The following is a 22,992-nucleotide window of genomic DNA, read 5'->3' as shown; positions in this document are numbered from 1 at the left end:
TGTTGTTATTACTACTAGTTTTGCATCATACTGTAATGCATTTAAACGTGCTGCTGCTTTTCTGCACTGTGTGCATCATGTTCACACAGAGACGCTTCTAAGCAAGCAAATTACAATGGCAATTATTATACGTACATTTTGTAGTTTCCCCGACAAGTAAATTGAGCAACGTGCTGGGGTCGCACTACAGGATGTCTACAGTCCGAGCCGATGTTGTGCACAGTGCGCAGCTCACACTTGACCACTATTTTTCACTGAATGTGTGTTTTTTGTGGGGAAGCAGCGCACAGCCGAGCCTTCAGTACAGACACACTGACTGATCTGACATCCCTGTCGTGCATCTGCGTGTCAGCCTGCACCCTCACCTGCACAGACACAGTGATCCGCACACAGAAAAGCAAACTCACACTGACTGCACATGTACAGGACACGGCTGTGTAGCGCAGATCTGCGCTGTTGCACCAATGGGATCAGAGGATTTCTGCAGATCTGCGCAATACTGCGGAAAAAACAGAAAAAGCGTATAGTATTTTAAAATAACGTGCCCCGAAACAACCATTGGTATTTGAAGTATTTAAATAAATACGTATGACAGTCGTATTCTCCTGTCACGTTTATTCTTGTGTTTCTCTGCTTCAGTCAGCTGGGCTCTGATTGGCTGCTGATGACGTCACATATGAAACAGGTTTACTAGACTCAGCGGCTCCGACTCTTACGATCAGATCGCAGGCGGCGACGCATCAGCGTCTCTCACTGCACGACCAGCTGCCTGTCGTGACGATCAAATCGGCTTCAGATCGTACAGTGTGACCTAGGCTTACATTTCAACCCCAATCCCACTGCTTTCATTGAGAAACAACACACCCTCCCACTGATAAGGGAGGAATATTGAATATTATACTGAATTGATCTGTCATTGGTTTGTGTCATGTTTCTTAAATGGTTGTACATTTTTATTTTAGCTGTTTCTGATCTCAAAATGTTTACTTCTGCAACTCATACTGATGTGTATTTTGATCAAATCCATACTCTTTTATTCAAGATTTTGCAACATATTGCTGTATTGTTTTAGTAAACTATGAGGAGGCGCAGTCATTTTTTTGTCATTGGTCAGGGAGGCTCATTTTGACAAAGTTTGTTGTTAAATTGTTACATGTCTATGCTGTCCAGTAAGTCCATGTTAATAGTGCAAGCAGTGTAATGAGCGGCTCTGCTCTGCTCTGCTCCCTGTGTGTGATGAGACACCAGCAGAGTTCAGGCAGAGCTGGCAAGTCTTCAGAGACACAGTGGACATTTTATAACTTCATCAGTCCTTACAATTAGATCCAGAACATGATGAAGTCAGCAAGCGCTCCACAATCAGAGTCTGTTTTTAAAATCACTTTTTAAAGGACGAGTCAAACATTGTCTTGAATCAGCACTTCTGAGTCCCGTATGTGACAGTAGAACTACATGGACCTTCACTTGTGATGAGGCTGTAACTGACAGATTTATTCAGACTCACATGTTGTCCTGCTTGTCATGCTGGATGTGTGTCTCATGTGAGATGAATGACATCAACAGTGTGACGCTCAGCTGCTGCTCTTCAGTGTGGAGCCTCCACTTCTGTTAGTACAGACAACAGCATGACTGTTTCTAAAGGTCTGGGACAAATAAATACATCACCAACGTGTCTCCTTTCCTCTCCAGGCTGTCAGGCTGTAGGATCACAGAGGAAGGCTGTGCAGTCCTGACCTCAGCTCTGCATTCAAACCCCTCAACTCTGAGAGAGCTGGATCTGAGCCGCAATCGCCCAGGGGACTCAGCAGTGACAAAGCTCTCCGCTGGACTGGAGGATCCCAACTGTAAACTAGAGACACTGCGGTAAGTAGAGGCTGCGTGACTGTGTGAATATTCAGTCACTGACAGGGAGAGACTGTGTTTTCTGAGCTCACCTCCTCTTCGCTGCTCTAACCCCGTCTCTCCCTGTACTGTGTCTCTGTCAAACCTGCTGTCCCTTATTCATCTTTCATTCCCTGATTATAATGTGTCCTCCTCACCCTACACAGGGCAGGTAGGAAGAGATGGTTGATTTATGGATTAATCTATTTAAACAGATTTCTGTATTCATGTGTGTATGTATGTATTTACATGAGACTATAGTGTCTGCCCAGTAAACATGCAAACATTGCCCCAACGTTTGCCAAATGTCAGACCGATCGTTGCCCCAATTTTTGAACCCATCATTGGCCCAGCGTTACATGCCAACATTGGCCCAACGTAATTTTGCCAATTGGACCAATATACTAACTGGCCTAATGGCAATACACTTACGGTTACAATAAAAAACAACATTTGGATTATTGAAGTGTCTATTTTATTGTCAACATTTATTTGGTCACGTTTGAGCCACTTTTCATGCAGCACATACATATATATAAAACATGCAATACTATAGTTTAAATCATGTACCACATTTTCCCCTTTACACTGCAATACTGCTTGTGGATTGTACAGAAAGTTTCAGAAGGTAAACAGACTCACCCTGGGTAAGTTTAAATAAGTTAAATAAAGAACCAAACAATGATAACTGAACTGGGGAACAGAAAGATTTGCCCTCACAAGTGTAATGCAGATTTGTTACCAACATGTGGAATAAAATGTAACATTACTATTTATTATCAGTGTTGTAGCTGATGTTGCAAAATGCTGCATGATATGCTGCTCATACATAAATGTAAACTATTGTTTTCCATTACACATACTATACTGAGCATCAAAACCAGCGCATAAACACTCCATAGAAACACTACAGCTTCTGCTCTGTCTTCAGCATTCGAGTTCTGTCTTCTCCCACCGAGCCTATCCTTAGCGTAGCGGAGCCAGTTCATGGTGTACGAGAATTTGATATGCTTGGTTTTTCAATCTGAATAAATAGTTGATCTGAAAACTCATAGGTCAATTGGTTTCTCTTTTCAGATTATTTTTAGAGGGAACATCTTCAAGTCACAGATGTGCAATAATCATTTATTTGTGACAAAAATAGAAACTAATATAATTCAATTATATTACTGAAAATAAGTAATTTTAAATGTGTCACCATAGGATAAAGCTGATCACTCAGAATAACTTTGTCATGATTTGCATTGACCCTTCCCTCTAAGAGGACAAGCGGACCCAAACCATGCCAGGAAAATGCCCCCCACAGCCTAACAGAGCCTCCAGACCCCCTCACTGTAGGGGTCCAGCAGTCAGGCCTGTACCGTTCTCTTGGTGTCGCCACACATGCACTCGCCCGCTTGTCCAGAATATGGTGAAGGATGATTCATCTGACCAGATCACTTTTTTCCACATGTCTGTAGACCAGTGCCTATGGTTTTTGCACCACTGAACTCAAATGTGCGTTTGTCTTTGTAATGAGGGGTTTCTGCACTGCAGCCCTACTATAATATCCTCTGTGTAGTTCTTGACGGACTGCTCTTGCTGACACAGACTGATCACGTCCTGCATTGACACTCTCAGTCACCTGGGAAAGAGTTGCTCTTCTGTTTTTCCTTACATATCGCAGTAATCACGAGCATCACAGTCATCAAATATGCGCTTTTGACCACAATTTCCAACCTGATTTACTGATGTCTTTCCCATAGGTCTGAAAGCAGATGTAACTTTAGTCAATAATGACCCCTTTTTCAAAGGCACTTAGATCCTTTCCGCTTGCCATTTTGATGCATAAATCGAGGTCAGCTGGGCCTGCTCAGCATTTAAATACATGTCACAGAGCATGACAGGATGTGAATTGCTTTATTGTATCATGCAGTACACCTGTTTGGAGGCATCTGCATTCGTTATGTTCCTCCACTTATTTATTCAGGTCTTTCCTTTAATTTGTCGCCCGTCTGTATATTACAATGTGCAGCACTTTTATGTCTAGTACTATGCATATGGTATTCGGAATAAGAGTGTTTTGCATATAGCTTGATTTTCTTAAACAGGAAACAATAATGCACAGTATTTGTGAACTATGGGCTGATAAAATAAATGCAAGTTTGTATGTATAAACATAGGAGTAACACTTTAATTTGCTTATACACAAGAAAACTGTACATGGATTATAATATATGCTGTAGGTGCCACATTACCGCGGGACACAGGAACAGGGGACCCAATTGCAGTACGTGGTCGGGGTGGTCGGACAGGCGCGGGTCGGGTGCTGGCAGATCAGGGCAATCAAGGGCTGGGCACAGAAGTAGTCGTGGTCACAGGCGATGGTCAGGCAATCAGGCAAACAGAGTAGCAAGGGAGAGACGGAGTCGTGGTCGGGAAGGCAAGCGGATGGTCCAAGGAAACAAGGCTTTAAGGAGCGGACACAGGGAGCATGCATACAGTTGCAGCATGAAATGACAAAACTTCACCCAGAGTGAGGGAAGTGAGGGGATTATATAGGGAGCAGGCAACCAGGTTGGGAGGTGCAGGACGAACAGGAGCACTGGGTGAGAGAACACGTGCACAAGGTTTTCTGGAATGTCAATGGGATGATTGAGAGGTGAGAGCAGGCAGAAGTGATAGGAAAGGCAGGGTAATGGCGGCCTTTAGCGGGGATGTAGTGTAAGGGCTTGGGAACCATGACAGTATATATAATCTTTATTATTGTGAAAAAATATATCCTTGCTCCCCATTGTTGTTATTACTACTAGTTTTGCATCAGACTGTAATGCATTTAAACGTGCTGCTGCTTTTCTGCACTGTGTGCATCATGTTCACACAGAGACGCTTCTAAGCAAGCAAATTACAATGGCAATTATTATACGTACATTTTGTAGTTTCCCCGACAAGTAAATTGAGCAACATGCTGGGGTCGCACTACACGATGTCTACAGTCCGAGCCGATGTTGTGCACAGTGCGCAGCTCACACTTGACCACTATTTTGCACTGAATGTGTGTTTTGCGTGGGGAAGCAGCGCACAGCCGAGCCTTCAGTACAGACACACTGACTGATCTGACATCCCTGTCGTGCATCTGCGTGTCAGCCTGCACCCTCACCTACACAGACACAGTGATCCGCACACAGAAAAGCAAACTCACACTGACTGCACATGTACAGGACACGGCTGTGTAGCGCAGATCTGCGCTGTTGCACCAATGGGATCAGAGGATTTCTGCAGATCTGCGCAATACTGCGGAAAAAACAGAAAAAGCGTATAGTATTTTAAAATAATGTGCCCCGAAACAGCCATTGGTATTAGAAGTATTTTAATAAATATGTATGACAGTCGTATTCTCCTGTCACGTTTATTCTTGTGTTTCTCTGCTTCAGTCAGCTGGGCTCTGATTGGCTGCTGATGACGTCACTTATGAAACAGGTTTACTAGACTCAGCGGCTCCGACTCTTACGATCAGATCGCAGGCGGCGACGCATCAGCGTCTCTCACTGCACGACCAGCTGCCTGTCGTGACGATCAAATCGGCTTCAGATCGTACAATGTGACCTAGGCTTACATTTCAACCCCAATCCCACTGCTTTCATTGAGAAACAACACACCCTCCCACTGATAAGGGAGGAATAATGAATATTATACTGAATTGATCTGTCATTGGTTTGTGTCATGTTTCTTAAATGGTTGTACATTTTTATTTTAGCTGTTTCTGATCTCAATATGTATACTTCTGCAACTCATACTGATGTGTATTTTGATCAAATCCATACTCTTTTATTCAAGATTTTGCAACATATTGCTGTATTGTTTTAGTAAACTATGAGGAGGCGCAGTCATTTTTTTGTCATTGGTCAGGGAGGCTCATTTTGACAAAGTTTGTTGTTAAATTGTTACATGTCTATGCTGTCCAGTAAGTCCATGTTAATAGTGCAAGCAGTGTAATGAGCGGCTCTGCTCTGCTCTGCTCTGCTCCCTGTGTGTGATGAGACACCAGCAGAGTTCAGGCAGAGCTGGCAAGTCTTCAGAGACACAGTGGACATTTTATAACTTCATCAGTCCTTACGATTAGATCCAGAACTTGATGAAGTCAGCAAGCGCTCCACAATCAGAGTCTGTTTTTAAAATCACTTTTTAAAGGACGAGTCAAACATCGTCTTGAATCAGCACTTCTGAGTCACGTATGTGACAGTAGAACTACATGGACCTTCACTTGTGATGAGGCTGTAACTGACAGATTTATTCAGACTCACATGTTGTCCTGCTTGTCATGCTGGATGTGTGTCTCATGTCAGATGAATGACATCAACAGTGTGACGCTCAGCTGCTGCTCTTCTGTGTGGAGCCTCCACTTCTGTTAGTACAGACAACAGCATGACTGTTTCTAAAGGTCTGGGACAAATAAATACATCACCAACGTGTCTCCTTTCCTCTCCAGGCTGTCACGCTGTGGGATCACAGAGGAAGGCTGTGCAGTCCTGGCCTCAGCTCTGCGTTCAAACCCCTCAACTCTGAGAGAGCTGGATCTGAGCCGCAATCGCCTAGGGGACTCAGGAGTGACAAAGCTCTCCGCTGTACTGGAGGATCCCAACTGTAAACTAGATACACTGCGGTAAGTAGAGGCTGTGTGACTGTGTGAATATTCAGTCACTGACAGGGAGAGACTGTGGTTTCTGAGCTCACCTCCTCTTCGCTGCTCTAACCCCGTCTCTCCCTGTACTGTGTCTCTGTCAAACCTGCTGTCCCTTATTCATCTTTCATTCCCTGATTATAATGTGTCCTCCTCACCCTACACTGGGCAGGTAGGAAGAGATGGTTGATTTATGGATTAATCTATTTAAACAGATTTCTGTATTCATGTGTGTATGTATGTATTTACATGAGACAAGAGTGTCTGCCCAGTAAACATGCATACATTGCCCCAACGTTGGCCAAATGTCAGACCGATCGTTGCCCCAATTTTTGAACCCATCATTGGCCCAGCGTTACATGCCAACATTTGCCCAACGTAATTTTGCCAATTGGCCCAATATACTAACTGGCCTAATGGCAATACACTTACGGTTACAATAAAAAACAACATTTGGATTATTGAAGTGTCTATTTTATTGTCAACATTTATTTGGTCACGTTTGAGCCACTTTTCATGCAGCACATACATATATATAAAACATGCAATACTATAATTTAAATCATGTACCACATTTTCCCCTTTACACTGCAATACTGCTTGTGGATTGTACAGAAAGTTTCAGAAGGTAAACAGACTCATCCTGGGTAAGTTTAAATATGTTAAATAAAGAACCAAACAATGATAACTGAACTGGGGAACAGAAGGATTTGCCCTCACAAGTGTAATGCAGATTTGTTACCAACATGTGGAATAAAATGTAACATTACTATTTATTATCAGTGTTGTAGCTGATGTTGCAAAATGCTGCATGATATGCTGCTCACACATAAATGTAAACTATTGTTTTCCATTACACATACTATACTGAGCATCAAAACCAGCGCATAAACACTCCATAGAAACACTACAGCTTCTGCTCTGTCTTCAGCATTCGAGTTCTGTCTTCTCCCACCGAGCCTATCCTTAGCGTAGCGGAGCCAGTTCATGGTGTACGAGCATTTGATATGCTTGCTTTTTCAATCTGAATAAATAGTTGATCTGAAAACTCATAGGTCAATTGGTTTCTCTTTTCAGATTATTTTTAGAGGGAACATCTTCAAGTCACAGATGTGCAATAATATTGTATTTGTGACAAATATAGAAACTAATATCATTCAATTATATTACTGAAAATAAGTAATTTTAAATGCGTCACCATAGGATAAAGCTGGTCACTCAGAATAACTTTGTCATGATTTACATTGACCCTTCCCTCTAAGAGGACAAGCGGACCCAAACCATGCCAGGAAAATGCCCCCCACAGCCTAACAGAGCCTCCAGACCCCCTCACTGTAGGGGTCCAGCAGTCAGGCCTGTACCGTTCTCTTGGTGTCGCCACACATGCACTCGCCCGCTTGTCCAGAATATGGTGAAGGATGATTCATCTGACCAGATCACTTTTTTCCACATGTCTGTAGACCAGTGCCTATGGTTTTTGCACCACTGAACTCAAATGTGCGTTTGTCTTTGTAATGAGGGGTTTCTGCACTGCAGCCCTACTATAATATCCTCTGTGTAGTTCTTGATGGACTGCTCTTGCTGACACAGACTGATCACGTCCTGCATTGACACTCTCAGTCACCTGGGAAAGAGTTGCTCTTCTGTTTTTCCTTACATATCGCAGTAATCACGAGCATCACAGTCCTCAAATGTGCGCTTTTGACCACAATTTCCAACCTGATTTACTGATGTCTTTCCCATAGATCTGAAAGCAGATGTAACTTTAGTCAATAATGACCCCTCTTTCAAAGACACTTAGATCCTTTCCTCTTGCCATTTTGATGCATAAATCGAGGTCAGCTTGGCCTGCTCAGCATTTAAATACATGCCACAGAGCATGACAGGATGTGAATTGCTTTATTGTATCATGCAGTACACCTGTTTGGAGGCATCTGCATTCGTTATGTTCCTCCATTCATTTATTCAGGTCTTTCCTTTAATTTGTCGCCCATCTGTATATTACAATGTGCAGCACTTTTATGTCTAGTACTATGCATATGGTATTCGGAATAAGATTGTTTTGCATATAGCTTGATTTTCTTAAACAGGAAACAATAATGCACAGTATTTGTGAACTATGGGCTGATAAAATAAATGCAAGTTTGTATGTATAACCATAGGAGTAATACTTTAATTTGCATATACACAAGAAAACTTTACATGGAATATAATATATGCTGTAGGTGCCACATTACCGCGGGACACAGGAACAGGGGACCCAATTGCAGTGCGTGGTCAGGGTGGTCGGGTGCTGGCAGATCAGGGCAATCAAGGGCTGGGCACAGAAGTAGTCTTGGTCACAGGCGATGGTCAGGCGATCAGGGAAACAGAGTAGCAAGGGAGAGACGGAGTCGTGGTCGGGAAGGCAAGCGGATGGTCCAAGGAAACAAGGCTTTAAGGAGCGGACACAGGGAGCATGCATACAGTTGCAGCATGAAATGACAAAACTTCACCCAGAGTGAGGGAAGTGAGGGGATTATATAGGGAGCAGGCAACCAGGTTGGGAGGTGCAGGACGAACAGGAGCAGAGGGTGAGAGAACACGTGCACAAGGTTTTCTGGAATGTCAATGGGATGATTGAGAGGTGAGAGCAGGCAGAAGTGATAGGAAAGGCAGGGTAATGGCGGCCTTTAGCGGGGATGTAGTGTAAGGGCTTGGGAACCATGACAGTATATAATCTTTATTATTGTGAAAAAAAATATCCTTGCTCCCCATTGTTGTTATTACTACTAGTTTTGCATCAGACTGTAATGCATTTAAACGTGCTGCTGCTTTTCTGCACTGTGTGCATCATGTTCACACAGAGACGCTTCTAAGCAAGCAAATTACAATGGCAATTATTATACGTACATTTTGTAGTTTCCCCGACAAGTAAATTGAGCAACGTGCTGGGGTCGCACTACACGATGTCTACAGTCCGAGCCGATGTTGTGCACAGTGCGCAGCTCACACTTGACCACTATTTTGCACTGAATGTGTGTTTTTTGTGGGGAAGCAGCGCACAGCCGAGCCTTCAGTACAGACACACTGACTGATCTGACATCCCTGTCGTGCATCTGCGTGTCAGCCTGCACCCTCACCTGCACAGACACAGTGATCCGCACACAGAGAAGCAAACTCACACGGACTGCACATGTACAGGACACGGCTGTGTAGCGCAGATCTGCGCCGTTGCACCAATGGGATCAGAGGATTTCTGCAGATCTGCGCAATACTGCGGAATAAACATAAAAAGCGTATAGTATTTTAAAATAACGTGCCCTGAAACAACCATTGGTATTAGAAGTATTTTAATAAATACGTATGACAGTCGTATTCTCCTGTCACGTTTATTCTTGTGTTTCTCTGCTTCAGTCAGCTGGGCTCTGATTGGCTGCTGATGACGTCACATATGAAACAGGTTTACTAGACTCAGCGGCTCCGACTCTTACGATCAGATCGCAGGCGTCGACGCATCAGCGTCTCTCACTGCACGACCAGCTGCCTGTCGTGACGATCAAATCGGCTTCAGATCGTACAGTGTGACCTAGGCTTACATTTCAACCCCAATCCCACTGCTTTCATTGAGAAACAACACACCCTCCCACTGATAAGGGAGGAATATTGAATATTATACTGAATTGATCTGTCATTGGTTTGTGTCATGTTTCTTACATTTTTATTTTAGCTGTTTCTGATCTCAATATGTATACTTCTGCAACTCATACTGATGTGTATTTTGATCAAATCCATACTCTTTTATTCAAGATTTTGCAACATATTGCTGTATTGTTTTAGTAAACTATGAGGAGGCGCAGTCATTTTTTTGTCATTGGTCAGGGAGGCACATGTTGACAAAGTTTGTTGTTAAATTGTTACATGTCTATGCTGTCCAGTAAGTCCATGTTAATAGTGCAAGCAGTGTAATGAGGGGCTCTGCTCTGCTCTGCTCCCTGTGTGTGATGAGACACCAGCAGAGTTCAGGCAGAGCTGGCAAGTCTTCAGAGACACAGTGGACATTTTATAACTTCATCAGTCCTTACAATTAGATCCAGAACTTGATGAAGTCAGCAAGCGCTCCACAATCAGAGTCTGTTTTTAAAATCACTTTTTAAAGGACGAGTCAAACATTGTCTTGAATCAGCACTTCTGAGTCACGTATGTGACAGTAGAACTACATGGACCTTCACTTGTGATGAGGCTGTAACTGACAGATTTATTCAGACTCACATGTTGTCCTGCTTCTCATGCTGGATGTGTGTCTCATGTCAGATGAATGACATCAACAGTGTGACGCTCAGCTGCTGCTCTTCTGTGTGGAGCCTCCACTTCTGTTAGTACAGACAACAACATGACTGTTTCTAAAGGTCTGGGACAAACAAATACATCACCAACGTTTCTCCTTTCCTCTCCAGGCTGTCAGACTGTGGGATCACAGAGGAAGGCTGTGCAGTCCTGACCTCAGCTCTGCGTTCAAACCCCTCAACTCTGAGAGAGCTGGATCTGAGCCGCAATCGCCCAGGGGACTCAGGAGTGACAAAGCTCTCCGCTGTACTGGAGGATCCCAACTGTAAACTAGAGACACTGCGGTAAGTAGAGGCTGCGTGACTGTGTGAATATTCAGTCACTGACAGGGAGAGACTGTGGTTTCTGAGCTCACCTCCTCTTCGCTGCTCTAACCCCGTCTCTCTCTGTACTGTGTCTCTGTCAAACCTGCTGTCCCTTATTCATCTTTCATTCCCTGATTATAATGTGTCCTCCTCACCCTACACAGGGCAGGTAGGAAGAGATGGTTGATTTATGGATTAATCTATTGAAACAGATTTCTGTATTCATGTGTGTATGTATGTATTTACATGAGACAATAGTGTCTGCCAGGAAACATGCAAACATTGCCCCAACGTTTGCCAAATGTCAGACCGATCGTTGCCCCAATGTTTGAACCCATCATTGGCCCAGCGTTACATGCCAACATTGGCCCAACATAATTTTGCCAATTGGACCAATATACCAACTGGCCTAATAACAATACACTTACGGTTACAATAAAAAACAACATTTGGATTATTGAAGTGTCTATTTTATTGTCAACATTTATTTGGTCACATTTGAGCCACTTTTCATGCAGCTCATACATATATATAAAACATGCAATACTATAGTTTAAATCATGTACCACGTTTTCCCCTTTACACTGCAATACTGCTTGTGGATTGTACAGAATTTTTCAGAAGGTAAACAGACTCACCCTGGGTAAGTTTAAATAAGTTAAATAAAGAACCAAACAATGATAACTGAACTGGGGAACAGAAGGATTTGCCCTCACAAGTGTAATGCACAATTGTTACCAACATGTGGAATAAAATGTAACATTACTATTTATTATCAGTGTTGTAGCTGATGTTGCAAAATACTGCATGATATGCTGCTCACACATAAATGTAAACTATTGTTTTCCATTACACATACTATACTGAGCATCAAAACCAGCGTATAAACACTCCATAGAAACACTACAGCTTCTGCTCTGTCTTCAGCATTCGAGTTCTGTCTTCTCCCACCGAGCCTATCCTTAGCGTAGCGGAGCCAGTTCATGGTGTACGAGAATTTGATATGCTTGGTTTTTCAATCTGAATAAATAGTTGATCTGAAAACTCATAGGTCAATTGGTTTCTCTTTTCAGATTATTTTTAGAGGGAAGATCTTCAAGTCACAGATGTGCAATAATCATTTTATTGTGACAAAAATAGAAACTAATATCATTCAATTATATTACTGAAAATAAGTAATTTTAAATGCGTCACCATAGGATAAAGCTGGTCACTCAGAATAACTTTGTCATGATTTACATTGACCCTTCCCTCTAAGAGGACAAGCGGACCCAAACCATGCCAGGAAAATGCCCCCCACAGCCTAACAGAGCCTCCAGACCCCCTCACTGTAGGGGTCCAGCAGTCAGGCCTGTACCGTTCTCTTGGTGTCGCCACACATGCACTCGCCCGCTTGTCCAGAATATGGTGAAGGATGATTCATCTGACCAGATCACTTTTTTCCACATGTCTGTAGACCAGTGCCTATGGTTTTTGCACCACTGAACTCAAATGTGCGTTTGTCTTTGTAATGAGGGGTTTCTGCACTGCAGCCCTACTATAATATCCTCTGTGTAGTTCTTGATGGACTGCTCTTGCTGACACAGACTGATCACGTCCTGCATTGACACTCTCAGTCACCTGGGAAAGAGTTGCTCTTCTGTTTTTCCTTACATATCGCAGTAATCACGAGCATCACAGTCGTCAAATGTGCACTTTTGACCACAATTTCCAACCTGATTTACTGATGTCTTTCCCATAGATCTGAAAGCAGATGTAACTTTAGTCAATAATGACCCCTCTTTCAAAGACACTTAGATCCTTTCCTATTGCCATTTTGATGCATAAATCGAGGTCAGCTGGGCCTGCTCAGCATTTAAATACATGCCACAGAGCATGACAGGATGTGAATTGCTTTATTGTATCATGCAGTACACCTGTTTGGAGGCATCTGCATTCGTTATGTTCCTCCATTCATTTATTCAGGTCTTTCCTTTAATTTGTCGCCCGTCTGTATATTACAATGTGCAGCACTTTTTTGTCTAGTACTATGCATATGGTATTCGTAATAAGAGTGTTTTGCATATAGCTTGATTTTCTTAAACAGGAAACAATAATGCACAGTATTTATGAACTATGGGCTGATAAATGAAATGCAAGTTTGTATGTATAAACATAGGAGTAACAGTTTAATTTGCATGTATACAAGAAAACTTTACATGGAATATAATATATGCTGTAGGTGTCACATGGGACACAGGAACAGGGGACCCAATTGCAGTGCGTGGTCGGGGTGGTCGGACAGGCGCGGGTCGGGTGCTGGCAGATCAGGGCAATCAAGGGCTGGGCACAGAAGTAGTCGTGGTCACAGGCGATGGTCAGGCGATCAGGGAAACAGAGTAGCAAGGGAGAGACGGAGTCGTGGTCGGGAAGGCAAGCGGATGGTCCAAGGAAACAAGGCTTTAAGGAGCGGGCACAGGGAGCATGCATACAGTTGCAGCATGAACTGACAACACTTGGCCCAGAGTGAGGGAAGTGAGGGGATTATATAGGGAGCAGGCAACCAGGTTGGGAGGTGCAGGACGAACAGGAGCAGAGGGTGAGAGAACACGTGCACAAGGTTTTCTGGAATGTCAATGGGATGATTGAGAGGTGAGAGCAGGCAGAAGTGATAGGAAAGGCAGGGTAATGGCGGCCTTTAGCGGGGATGTAGTGTAAGGGCTTGGGAACCATGACAGTATATATAATCTTTATTATTGTGAAAAAAAATATCCTTACTCCCCATTGTTGTTATTACTACTAGTTTTGCATCAGACTGTAATGCATTTAAACGTGCTGCTGCTTTTCTGCACTGTGTGCATCATGTTCACACAGAGACGCTTCTAAGCAAGCAAATTACAATGGCAATTATTATACGTACATTTTGTAGTTTGCCCGACAAGTAAATTGAGCAACGTGCTGGGGTCGCACTACACGATGTCTACAGTCCGAGCCGATGTTGTGCACAGTGCGCAGCTCACACTTGACCACTATTTTGCACTGAATGTGTGTTTTGCGTGGGGAAGCAGCGCACAGCCGAGCCTTCAGTACAGACACACTGACTGATCTGACATCCCTGTCGTGCATCTGCGTGTCAGCCTGCACCCTCACCTGCACAGACACAGTTATCCGCACACAGAAAAGCAAACTCACACGGACTGCACATGTACAGGACACGGCTGTGTAGCGCAGATCTGCGCTGTTGCACCAATGGGATCAGAGGATTTCTGCAGATCTGCGCAATACTGCGGAAAAAACAGAAAAAGCGTATAGTATTTTAAAATAACGTGCCCCGAAACAACCATTGGTATTAGAAGTATTTTAATAAATACGTATGACAGTCGTATTCTCCTGTCACGTTTATTCTTGTGTTTCTCTGCTTCAGTCAGCTGGGCTCTGATTGGCTGCTGATGACGTCACATATGAAACAGGTTTACTAGACTCAGCGGCTCCGACTCTTACGATCAGATCGCAGGCGGCGACGCATCAGCGTCTCTCACTGCACGACCAGCTGCCTGTCGTGACGATCAAATCGGCTTCAGATCGTACAGTGTGACCTAGGCTTACATTTCAACCCCAATCCCACTGCTTTCATTGAGAAACAACACACCCTCCCACTGATAAGGGAGGAATAATGAATATTATACTGAATTGATCTGTCATTGGTTTGTGTCATGTTTCTTAAATGGTTGTACATTTTTATTTTAGCTGTTTCTGATCTCAATATGTATACTTCTGCAACTCATACTGATGTGTATTTTGATCAAATCCATACTCTTTTATTCAAGATTTTGCAACATATTGCTGTATTGTTTTAGTAAACTATGAGGAGGCGCAGTCATTTTTTTGTCATTGGTCAGGGAGGCTCATTTTGACAAAGTTTGTTGTTAAATTGTTACATGTCTATGCTGTCCAGTAAGTCCATGTTAATAGTGCAAGCAGTGTAATGAGGGGCTCTGCTCTGCTCTGCTCCCTGTGTGTGATGAGACACCAGCAGAGTTCAGGCAGAGCTGGCAAGTCTTCAGAGACACAGTGGACATTTTATAACTTCATCAGTCCTTACAATTAGATCCAGAACTTGATGAAGTCAGCAAGCGCTCCACAATCAGAGTCTGTTTTTAAAATCACTTTTTAAAGGACGAGTCAAACATCGTCTTGAATCAGCACTTCTGAGTCACGTATGTGACAGTAGAACTACATGGACCTTCACTTGTGATGAGGCTGTAACTGACAGATTTATTCAGACTCACATGTTGTCCTGCTTCTCATGCTGGATGTGTGTCTCATGTCAGATGAATGACATCAACAGTGTGACGCTCAGCTGCTGCTCTTCAGTGTGGAGCCTCCACTTCTGTTAGTACAGACAACAGCATGACTGTTTCTAAAGGTCTGGGACAAATAAATACATCACCAACGTGTCTCCTTTCCTCTCCAGGCTGTCAGACTGTGGGATCACAGAGGAAGGCTGTGCAGTCCTGGCCTCAGCTCTGCGTTCAAACCCCTCAACTCTGAGAGAGCTGGATCTGAGCCGCAATCGCCCAGGGGACTCAGGAGTGACAAAGCTCTCCGCTGTACTGGAGGATCCCAACTGTAAACTAGAGACACTGCGGTAAGTAGAGGCTGTGTGACTGTGTGAATATTCAGTCACTGACAGGGAGAGACTGTGGTTTCTGAGCTCACCTCCTCTTCGCTGCTCTAACCCCGTCTCTCCCTGTACTGTGTCTCTGTCAAACCTGCTGTCCCTTATTCATCTTTCATTCCCTGATTATAATGTGTCCTCCTCACCCTACACAGGGCAGGTAGGAAGAGATGGTTGATTTATAGATTAATCTATTGAAACAGATTTCTGTATTCATGTGTGTATGTATGTATTTACATTAGACAACAGTGTCTGCCCAGTAAACATGCAAACATTGCCCCAACGTTGGCCAAATGTCAGACCGATCGTTGCCCCAATTTTTGAACCCATCATTGGCACAGCGTTACATGCCAACATTGGCCCAACGTAATTTTGCCAATTGGCCCAATATACTAACTGGCCTAATAACAATACACTTACGGATACAATAAAAAACAACATTTGGATTATTGAAGTGTCTATTTTATTGTCAACATTTATTAGGTCACGTTTGAGCCACTTTTCATGGAGCTCATACATATATATAAAACATGCAATACTCTAGTTTAAATCATGTACCACATTTTCCCCTTTACACTGCAATACTGCTTGTGGATTGTACAGAAAGTTTCAGAAGGTAAACAGACTCATCCTGGGTAAGTTTAAATAAGTTAAATAAAGAACCAAACAATGATAACTGAACTGGGGAACAGAAGGATTTGCCCTCACAAGTGTAATGCAGATTTGTTACCAACATGTGGAATAAAATGTAACATTACTATTTATTATCACTGTTGTAGCTGATGTTGCAAAATGCTGCATGATATGCTGCTCACACATAAATGTAAACTATTGTTTTCCATTACACATACTATACTGAGCATCAAAACCAGCGCATAAACACTCCATAGAAACACTACAGCTTCTGCTCTGTCTTCAGCATTCGAGTTCTGTCTTCTCCCACCGAGCCTATCCTTAGCGTAGCGGAGCCAGTTCATGGTGTACGAGAATTTGATATGCTTGCTTTTTCAATCTAAATAAATAGTTGATCTGAAAACTCATAGGTCAATTGGTTTCTCTTTTCAGATTATTTTTTGAGGGAACATCTTCAAGTCACAGATGTGCAATAATATTGTATTTGTGACAAGAATAGAAACTAATATCATTCAATTATATTACTGAAAATAAGTAATTTTAAATGCGTCACCATAGGATAAAGCTGGTCACTCAGAATAACTTTGTCATGATTTACATTGACCCTTCCCTCTAAGAGGACAAGCGGACCCAAACCATGCCAGGAAAATGCCCCCCACAGCCTAACAGAGCCTCCAGACCCCCTCACTGTAGGGGTCCAGCAGTCAGGCCTGTACCGTTCTCTTGGTGTCGCCACACATGCACTCGCCCGCTTGTCCAGAATATGGTGAAGGATGATTCATCTGACCAGATCACTTTTTTCCACATGTCTGTAGACCAGTGCCTATGGTTTTTGCACCACTGAACTCAAATGTGCGTTTGTCTTTGTAATGAGGGGTTTCTGCACTGCAGCCCTACTATAATATCCTCTGTGTAGTTCTTGATGGACTGCTCTTGCTGACACAGACTGATCACGTCCTGCATTGACACTCTCAGTCACCTGGGAAAGAGTTGCTCTTCTGTTTTTCCTTACATATCGCAGTAATCACGAGCATCACAGTCATCAAATGTGCGCTTTTGACCACAATTTCCAACCTGATTTACTGATGTCTTTCCCATAGATCTGAAAGCAGATGTAACTTTAGTCAATAATGACCCCTCTTTCAAAGACACTTAGATCCTTTCCTATTGCCATTTTGATGCATAAATCGAGGTCAGCTGGGCCTGCTCAGCATTTAAATACATGCCACAGAGCATGACAGGATGTGAATTGCTTTATTGTATCATGCAGTACACCTGTTTGGAGGCATCTGCATTCGTTATGTTCCTCCATTCATTTATTCAGGTCTTTCCTTTAATTTGTCGCCTGTCTGTATATTACAATGTGCAGCACTTTTATGTCTAGTACTATGCATATGATATTCGGAATAAGATTGTTTTGCATATAGCTTGATTTTCTTAAACAGGAAACAATAATGCACAGTATTTATGAACTATGGGCTGATAAAAGAAATGCAAGTTTGTATGTATAAACATAGGAGTAACACTTTAATTTGCTTATACACAAGAAAACTGTACATGGAATATAATATATGCTGTAGGTGTCACATTTCCGCTGGACACAGGAACAGAGGACCCAATTGCAGTACGTGGTCGGGGTGGTCGGACAGGCGCGGGTCGGGTGCTGGCAGATCAGGGCAATCAAGGGCTGGGCACAGAAGTAGTCGTGGTCACAGGCGATGGTCAGGCGATCAGGGAAACAGAGTAGCAAGGGAGAGACGGAGTCGTGGTCGGGAAGGCAAGCGGATGGTCCAAGGAAACAAGGCTTTAAGGAGCGGGCACAGGGAGCATGCATACAGTTGCAGCATGAACTGACAACACTTGGCCCAGAGTGAGGGAAGTGAGGGGATTATATAGGGAGCAGGCAACCAGGTTGGGAGGTGCAGGACGAACAGGAGCAGAGGGTGAGAGAACACGTGCACAAGGTTTTCTGGAATGTCAATGGGATGATTGAGAGGTGAGAGCAGGCAGAAGTGATAGGAAAGGCAGGGTAATGGCGGCCTTTAGCGGGGATGTAGTGTAAGGGCTTGGGAACCATGACAGTATATATAATCTTTATTATTGTGAAAAAAAATATCCTTACTCCCCATTGTTGTTATTACTACTAGTTTTGCATCAGACTGTAATGCATTTAAACGTGCTGCTGCTTTTCTGCACTGTGTGCATCATGTTCACACAGAGACGCTTCTAAGCAAGCAAATTACAATGGCAATTATTATACGTACATTTTGTAGTTTGCCCGACAAGTAAATTGAGCAACGTGCTGGGGTCGCACTACACGATGTCTACAGTCCGAGCCGATGTTGTGCACAGTGCGCAGCTCACACTTGACCACTATTTTGCACTGAATGTGTGTTTTGCGTGGGGAAGCAGCGCACAGCCGAGCCTTCAGTACAGACACACTGACTGATCTGACATCCCTGTCGTGCATCTGCGTGTCAGCCTGCACCCTCACCTGCACAGACACAGTGATCCGCACACAGAAAAGCAAACTCACACGGACTGCACATGTACAGGACACGGCTGTGTAGCGCAAATCTGCGCTGTTGCACCAATGGGATCAGAGGATTTCTGCAGATCTGTGCAATACTGCGGAAAAAACAGAAAAAGCGTATAGTATTTTAAAATAACGTGCCCCGAAACAACCATTGGTATTAGAAGTATTTTAATAAATACGTATGACAGTCGTATTCTCCTGTCACGTTTATTCTTGTGTTTCTCTGCTTCAGTCAGCTGGGCTCTGATTGGCTGCTGATGACGTCACATATGAAACAGGTTTACTAGACTCAGCGGCTCCGACTCTTACGATCAGATCGCAGGCGGCGACGCATCAGCGTCTCTCACTGCACGACCAGCTGCCTGTCGTGACGATCAAATCGGCTTCAGATCGTACAATGTGACCTAGGCTTACATTTCAACCCCAATCCCACTGCTTTCATTGAGAAACAACACACCCTCCCACTGATAAGGGAGGAATAATGAATATTATACTGAATTGATCTGTCATTGGTTTGTGTCATGTTTCTTAAATGGTTGTACATTTTTATTTTAGCTGTTTCTGATCTCAATATGTATACTTCTGCAACTCATACTGATGTGTATTTTGATCAAATCCATACTCTTTTATTCAAGATTTTGCAACATATTGCTGTATTGTTTTAGTAAATTATGAGGAGGCGCAGTCATTTTTTTGTCATTGCTCAGGGAGGCTCATTTTGACAAAGTTTGTTGTTAAATTGTTACATGTCTATGCTGTCCAGTAAGTCCATGTTAATAGTGCAAGCAGTGTAATGAGCGGCTCTGCTCTGCTCTGCTCCCTGTGTGTGATGAGACACCAGCAGAGTTCAGGCAGAGCTGGCAAGTCTTCAGAGACACAGTGGACATTTTATAACTTCATCAGTCCTTACAATTAGATCCAGAACTTGATGAAGTCAGCAAGCGCTCCACAATCAGAGTCTGTTTTTAAAATCACTTTTTAAAGGACGAGTCAAACATCGTCTTGAATCAGCATTTCTGAGTCACGTATGTGACAGTAGAACTACATGGACCTTCACTTGTGATGAGGCTGTAACTGACAGATTTATTCAGACTCACATGTTGTCCTGCTTGTCATGCTGGATGTGTGTCTCATGTGAGATGAATGACATCAACAGTGTGACGCTCAGCTGCTGCTCTTCTGTGTGGAGCCTCCACTTCTGTTAGTACAGACAACAGCATGACTGTTTCTAAAGGTCTGGGACAAACAAATACATCACCAACGTGTCTCCTTTCCTCTCCAGGCTGTCAGGCTGTGGGATCATAGAGGAAGGCTGTGCAGCCCTGACCTCAGCTCTGCGTTCAAACCCCTCAACTCTGAGAGAGCTGGATCTGAGCCGCAATCGCCTAGGGTACTCAGGAGTGACAAAGCTCTCCGCTGTACTGGAGGATCCCAACTGTAAACTAGAGACACTGCGGTAAGTAGAGGCTGTGTGACTGTGTGAATATTCAGTCACTGACAGGGAGAGACTGTGTTTTCTGAGCTCACCTCCTCTTCGCTGCTCTAACCCCGTCTCTCCCTGTACTGTGTCTCTGTCAAACCTGCTGTCCCTTATTCATCTTTCACTCCCTGATTATAATGTGTCCTCCTCACCCTACACAGGGCAGGTAGGAAGAGATGGTTGATTTATGGATTAATCTATTGAAACAGATTTCTGTATTCATGTGTGTATGTATGTATTTACATGAGACAATAGTGTCTGCCCAGTAAACATGCAAACATTGCCCCAACGTTGGCCAAATGTCAGACCGATCGTTGACCCTATTTTGGAACCCATCATTGGCCCAGCGTTACATGCCAACATAATTTTGCCAATTGGACCAATATACTAACTGACCTAATAACAATACACTTATGGATACAAAAAAAAAAAAGAAAACAATTGGATTACTGAAGTGTCTATTTTATTGTCAACATTTATTAGGTCACGTTTGAGCCACTTTTCATGCAGCACATACATGCATACACACACACATATATATATATATATATATATATATATATATATATATATATATGTAACACGTGCAATACTATAGTTTAAATTATGTACCACATTTTCCCCTTTACACTGCAATACTGCTTGTGGATTGTACAGAAAGTTTCAGAAGGTAAACAGACTCACCCTGGGTATGTTTAAATAATTTAATTAAAGAATCAAACAATAATAACTGAACTGGCGAACAGAAGGATTTGCCCTCACAAGTGTAATGCAGATTTGTTACCAACATGTGGAATAAAAGGTAACATTATTACTTATTCTCAATATTGTAGCTGATGTTGCAAAATGCTGCATGATATGCTGCTCACACATAAATGTAAACTATTGTTTTCCGTTATACATACTATATGTTATGTACAACGCTTCAGTTGAAGCATCCCTTCGTGTCCCAGTGAACCAGGCACCCCATTGAGCGCTTCCAGTAATAGTTTAGACTCTCAGCAAGAGACCGGCCCGGGAAGTAAAGTCACTGACACAATGTCTGTTCGTTTATCTTCGTTTATTGAACATTTCACACAGCCTTTTATACATCTACAAGCAATATTTCAAAGGAGGTTCGGGGCCGTCCCAGACCTGGATGATATTTTCTTGGCATATGTCCCAGGCAGTTCCAAAACACAGGAAGCAATAATTCATTAGGTATTCTTTCTTGGGGAAACAATATTTCATCCAGACATGGAAGAACTGGTACCAAGGACACAGCACACACTATACTGATAAGAACATGTTATATAGTTGTCCACGGCAGTAGAAATTATCTCTATCTGCCACACAGATAAGTCTGAGCAGAGAAATCCTAATTACAACAAGGAAACCCTTATAAGAGCAAGTTTTAACTAGTATCTTACTGGAAAGCAATTTTACCCCAACACTATACTGAGCATCAAAACCAGCGCATAAAGACTCCATAGAAACACTACAGCTTCTGCTCTGTCTTCAGCATTCGAGTTCTGTCTTCTCCCACCGAGCCTATCCTTAGCGTAGCGGAGCCAGTTCATGGTGTACGAGAATTTGATATGCTTGGTTTTTCCATCTAAATAAATAGTTGATCTGAAAACTCATAGGTCAATTGGTTTCTCTTTTCAGATTCTTTTTAGAGGGAAGATGCGGTCAAGTCACAGATGTGCAATAATCATTTATTTGTGACAAAAATAGAAACTAATATCATTCAATTATATTACTGAAAATGAGTAATTTTAAACTTCAGCTGGATTACAGAAAGAAACAGATAATACCCGATTTCTCCTCTTCTCCTCACAGGGCAGCTTAGGTCAGTGTGGTTATTCAGGCAGCGGTGTCTCTCTCTCTCTCTCTCTCTCTCTTCCTCCTGCTCTTCTTCTTGTCGTTGTCTCCTTCTTTGAACTCTCCTTTGAACTCCCCTCTCTCTCGTTGTTCCTAGTTTATAAGGTTTCCTTTCAACCAATCACATCTTGCTGCCGATATGAGTTGGGTGCTTGATGCTAATGTAACTCAGAAGTGGGGTCTTTGGGATCTGGCTAGGAGCCAATCAGAGGACAGGTATCTTTTGGAGTTTAGGGAACTTGATCAAAGGACAGAAGTCTGTTTCCTGTCCCAAACCAGATAGCATAGAATTTCCCATAATAAAATACATTCTAACAAATATCTTACAATGGCCACTGCAGACATGTCCTTCTGTGTGGCGTCCTTTGTCACTGGGTTTGCTCTTACAGCTCCCAGAAGAGAAAACGTTTGCATCTCTTATTCAACTGACACAAGTATATCATTACCAGTCATATACTTTTTTGATGACTATTTTTCAAATATCTATATTTTTAAGGGACAATTGGCAAAGCAAATAATCCCCTTACTTTGACATGATCAAATGTTTACACACCCTTGTCAGTAGATCACACAGGCCCGGTGGCTAGTTGTGACATCATCTCTCCACACTTCCCCAGTCGGCCTACAGAGGTCATCATCACCTGAATTCTC

General features: G+C 43.0%; 1 protein-coding gene across 4 annotated transcripts in view; it reads left to right on the top strand.

Annotated features, from left to right (window-relative positions):
- LOC136767576 (NLR family CARD domain-containing protein 3) overlaps positions 1-22,992 on the top strand; it is a 152,182-nt gene that overhangs the window by 84,348 nt on the left and 44,842 nt on the right. For all 4 annotated transcript variants that reach the window (XM_066721454.1, XM_066721455.1, XM_066721456.1 and 1 more), the window contains 5 exons: positions 1,690-1,863; positions 6,350-6,523; positions 10,978-11,151; positions 15,626-15,799; positions 20,281-20,454. In XM_066721454.1, the coding sequence (XP_066577551.1) occupies positions 1,690-1,863; positions 6,350-6,523; positions 10,978-11,151; positions 15,626-15,799; positions 20,281-20,454 (870 nt within the window). The remainder of the gene's footprint in view (positions 1-1,689; positions 1,864-6,349; positions 6,524-10,977; positions 11,152-15,625; positions 15,800-20,280; positions 20,455-22,992) is intronic.

This window comes from Amia ocellicauda, chromosome 14 (genome assembly GCF_036373705.1).
Source record: "Amia ocellicauda isolate fAmiCal2 chromosome 14, fAmiCal2.hap1, whole genome shotgun sequence".
NCBI lineage: Eukaryota > Metazoa > Chordata > Actinopteri > Amiiformes > Amiidae > Amia > Amia ocellicauda.
The sequence above is the reverse complement of the archived record's forward strand: the minus strand, read 5'-3'. Positions and strand labels throughout refer to the sequence as shown.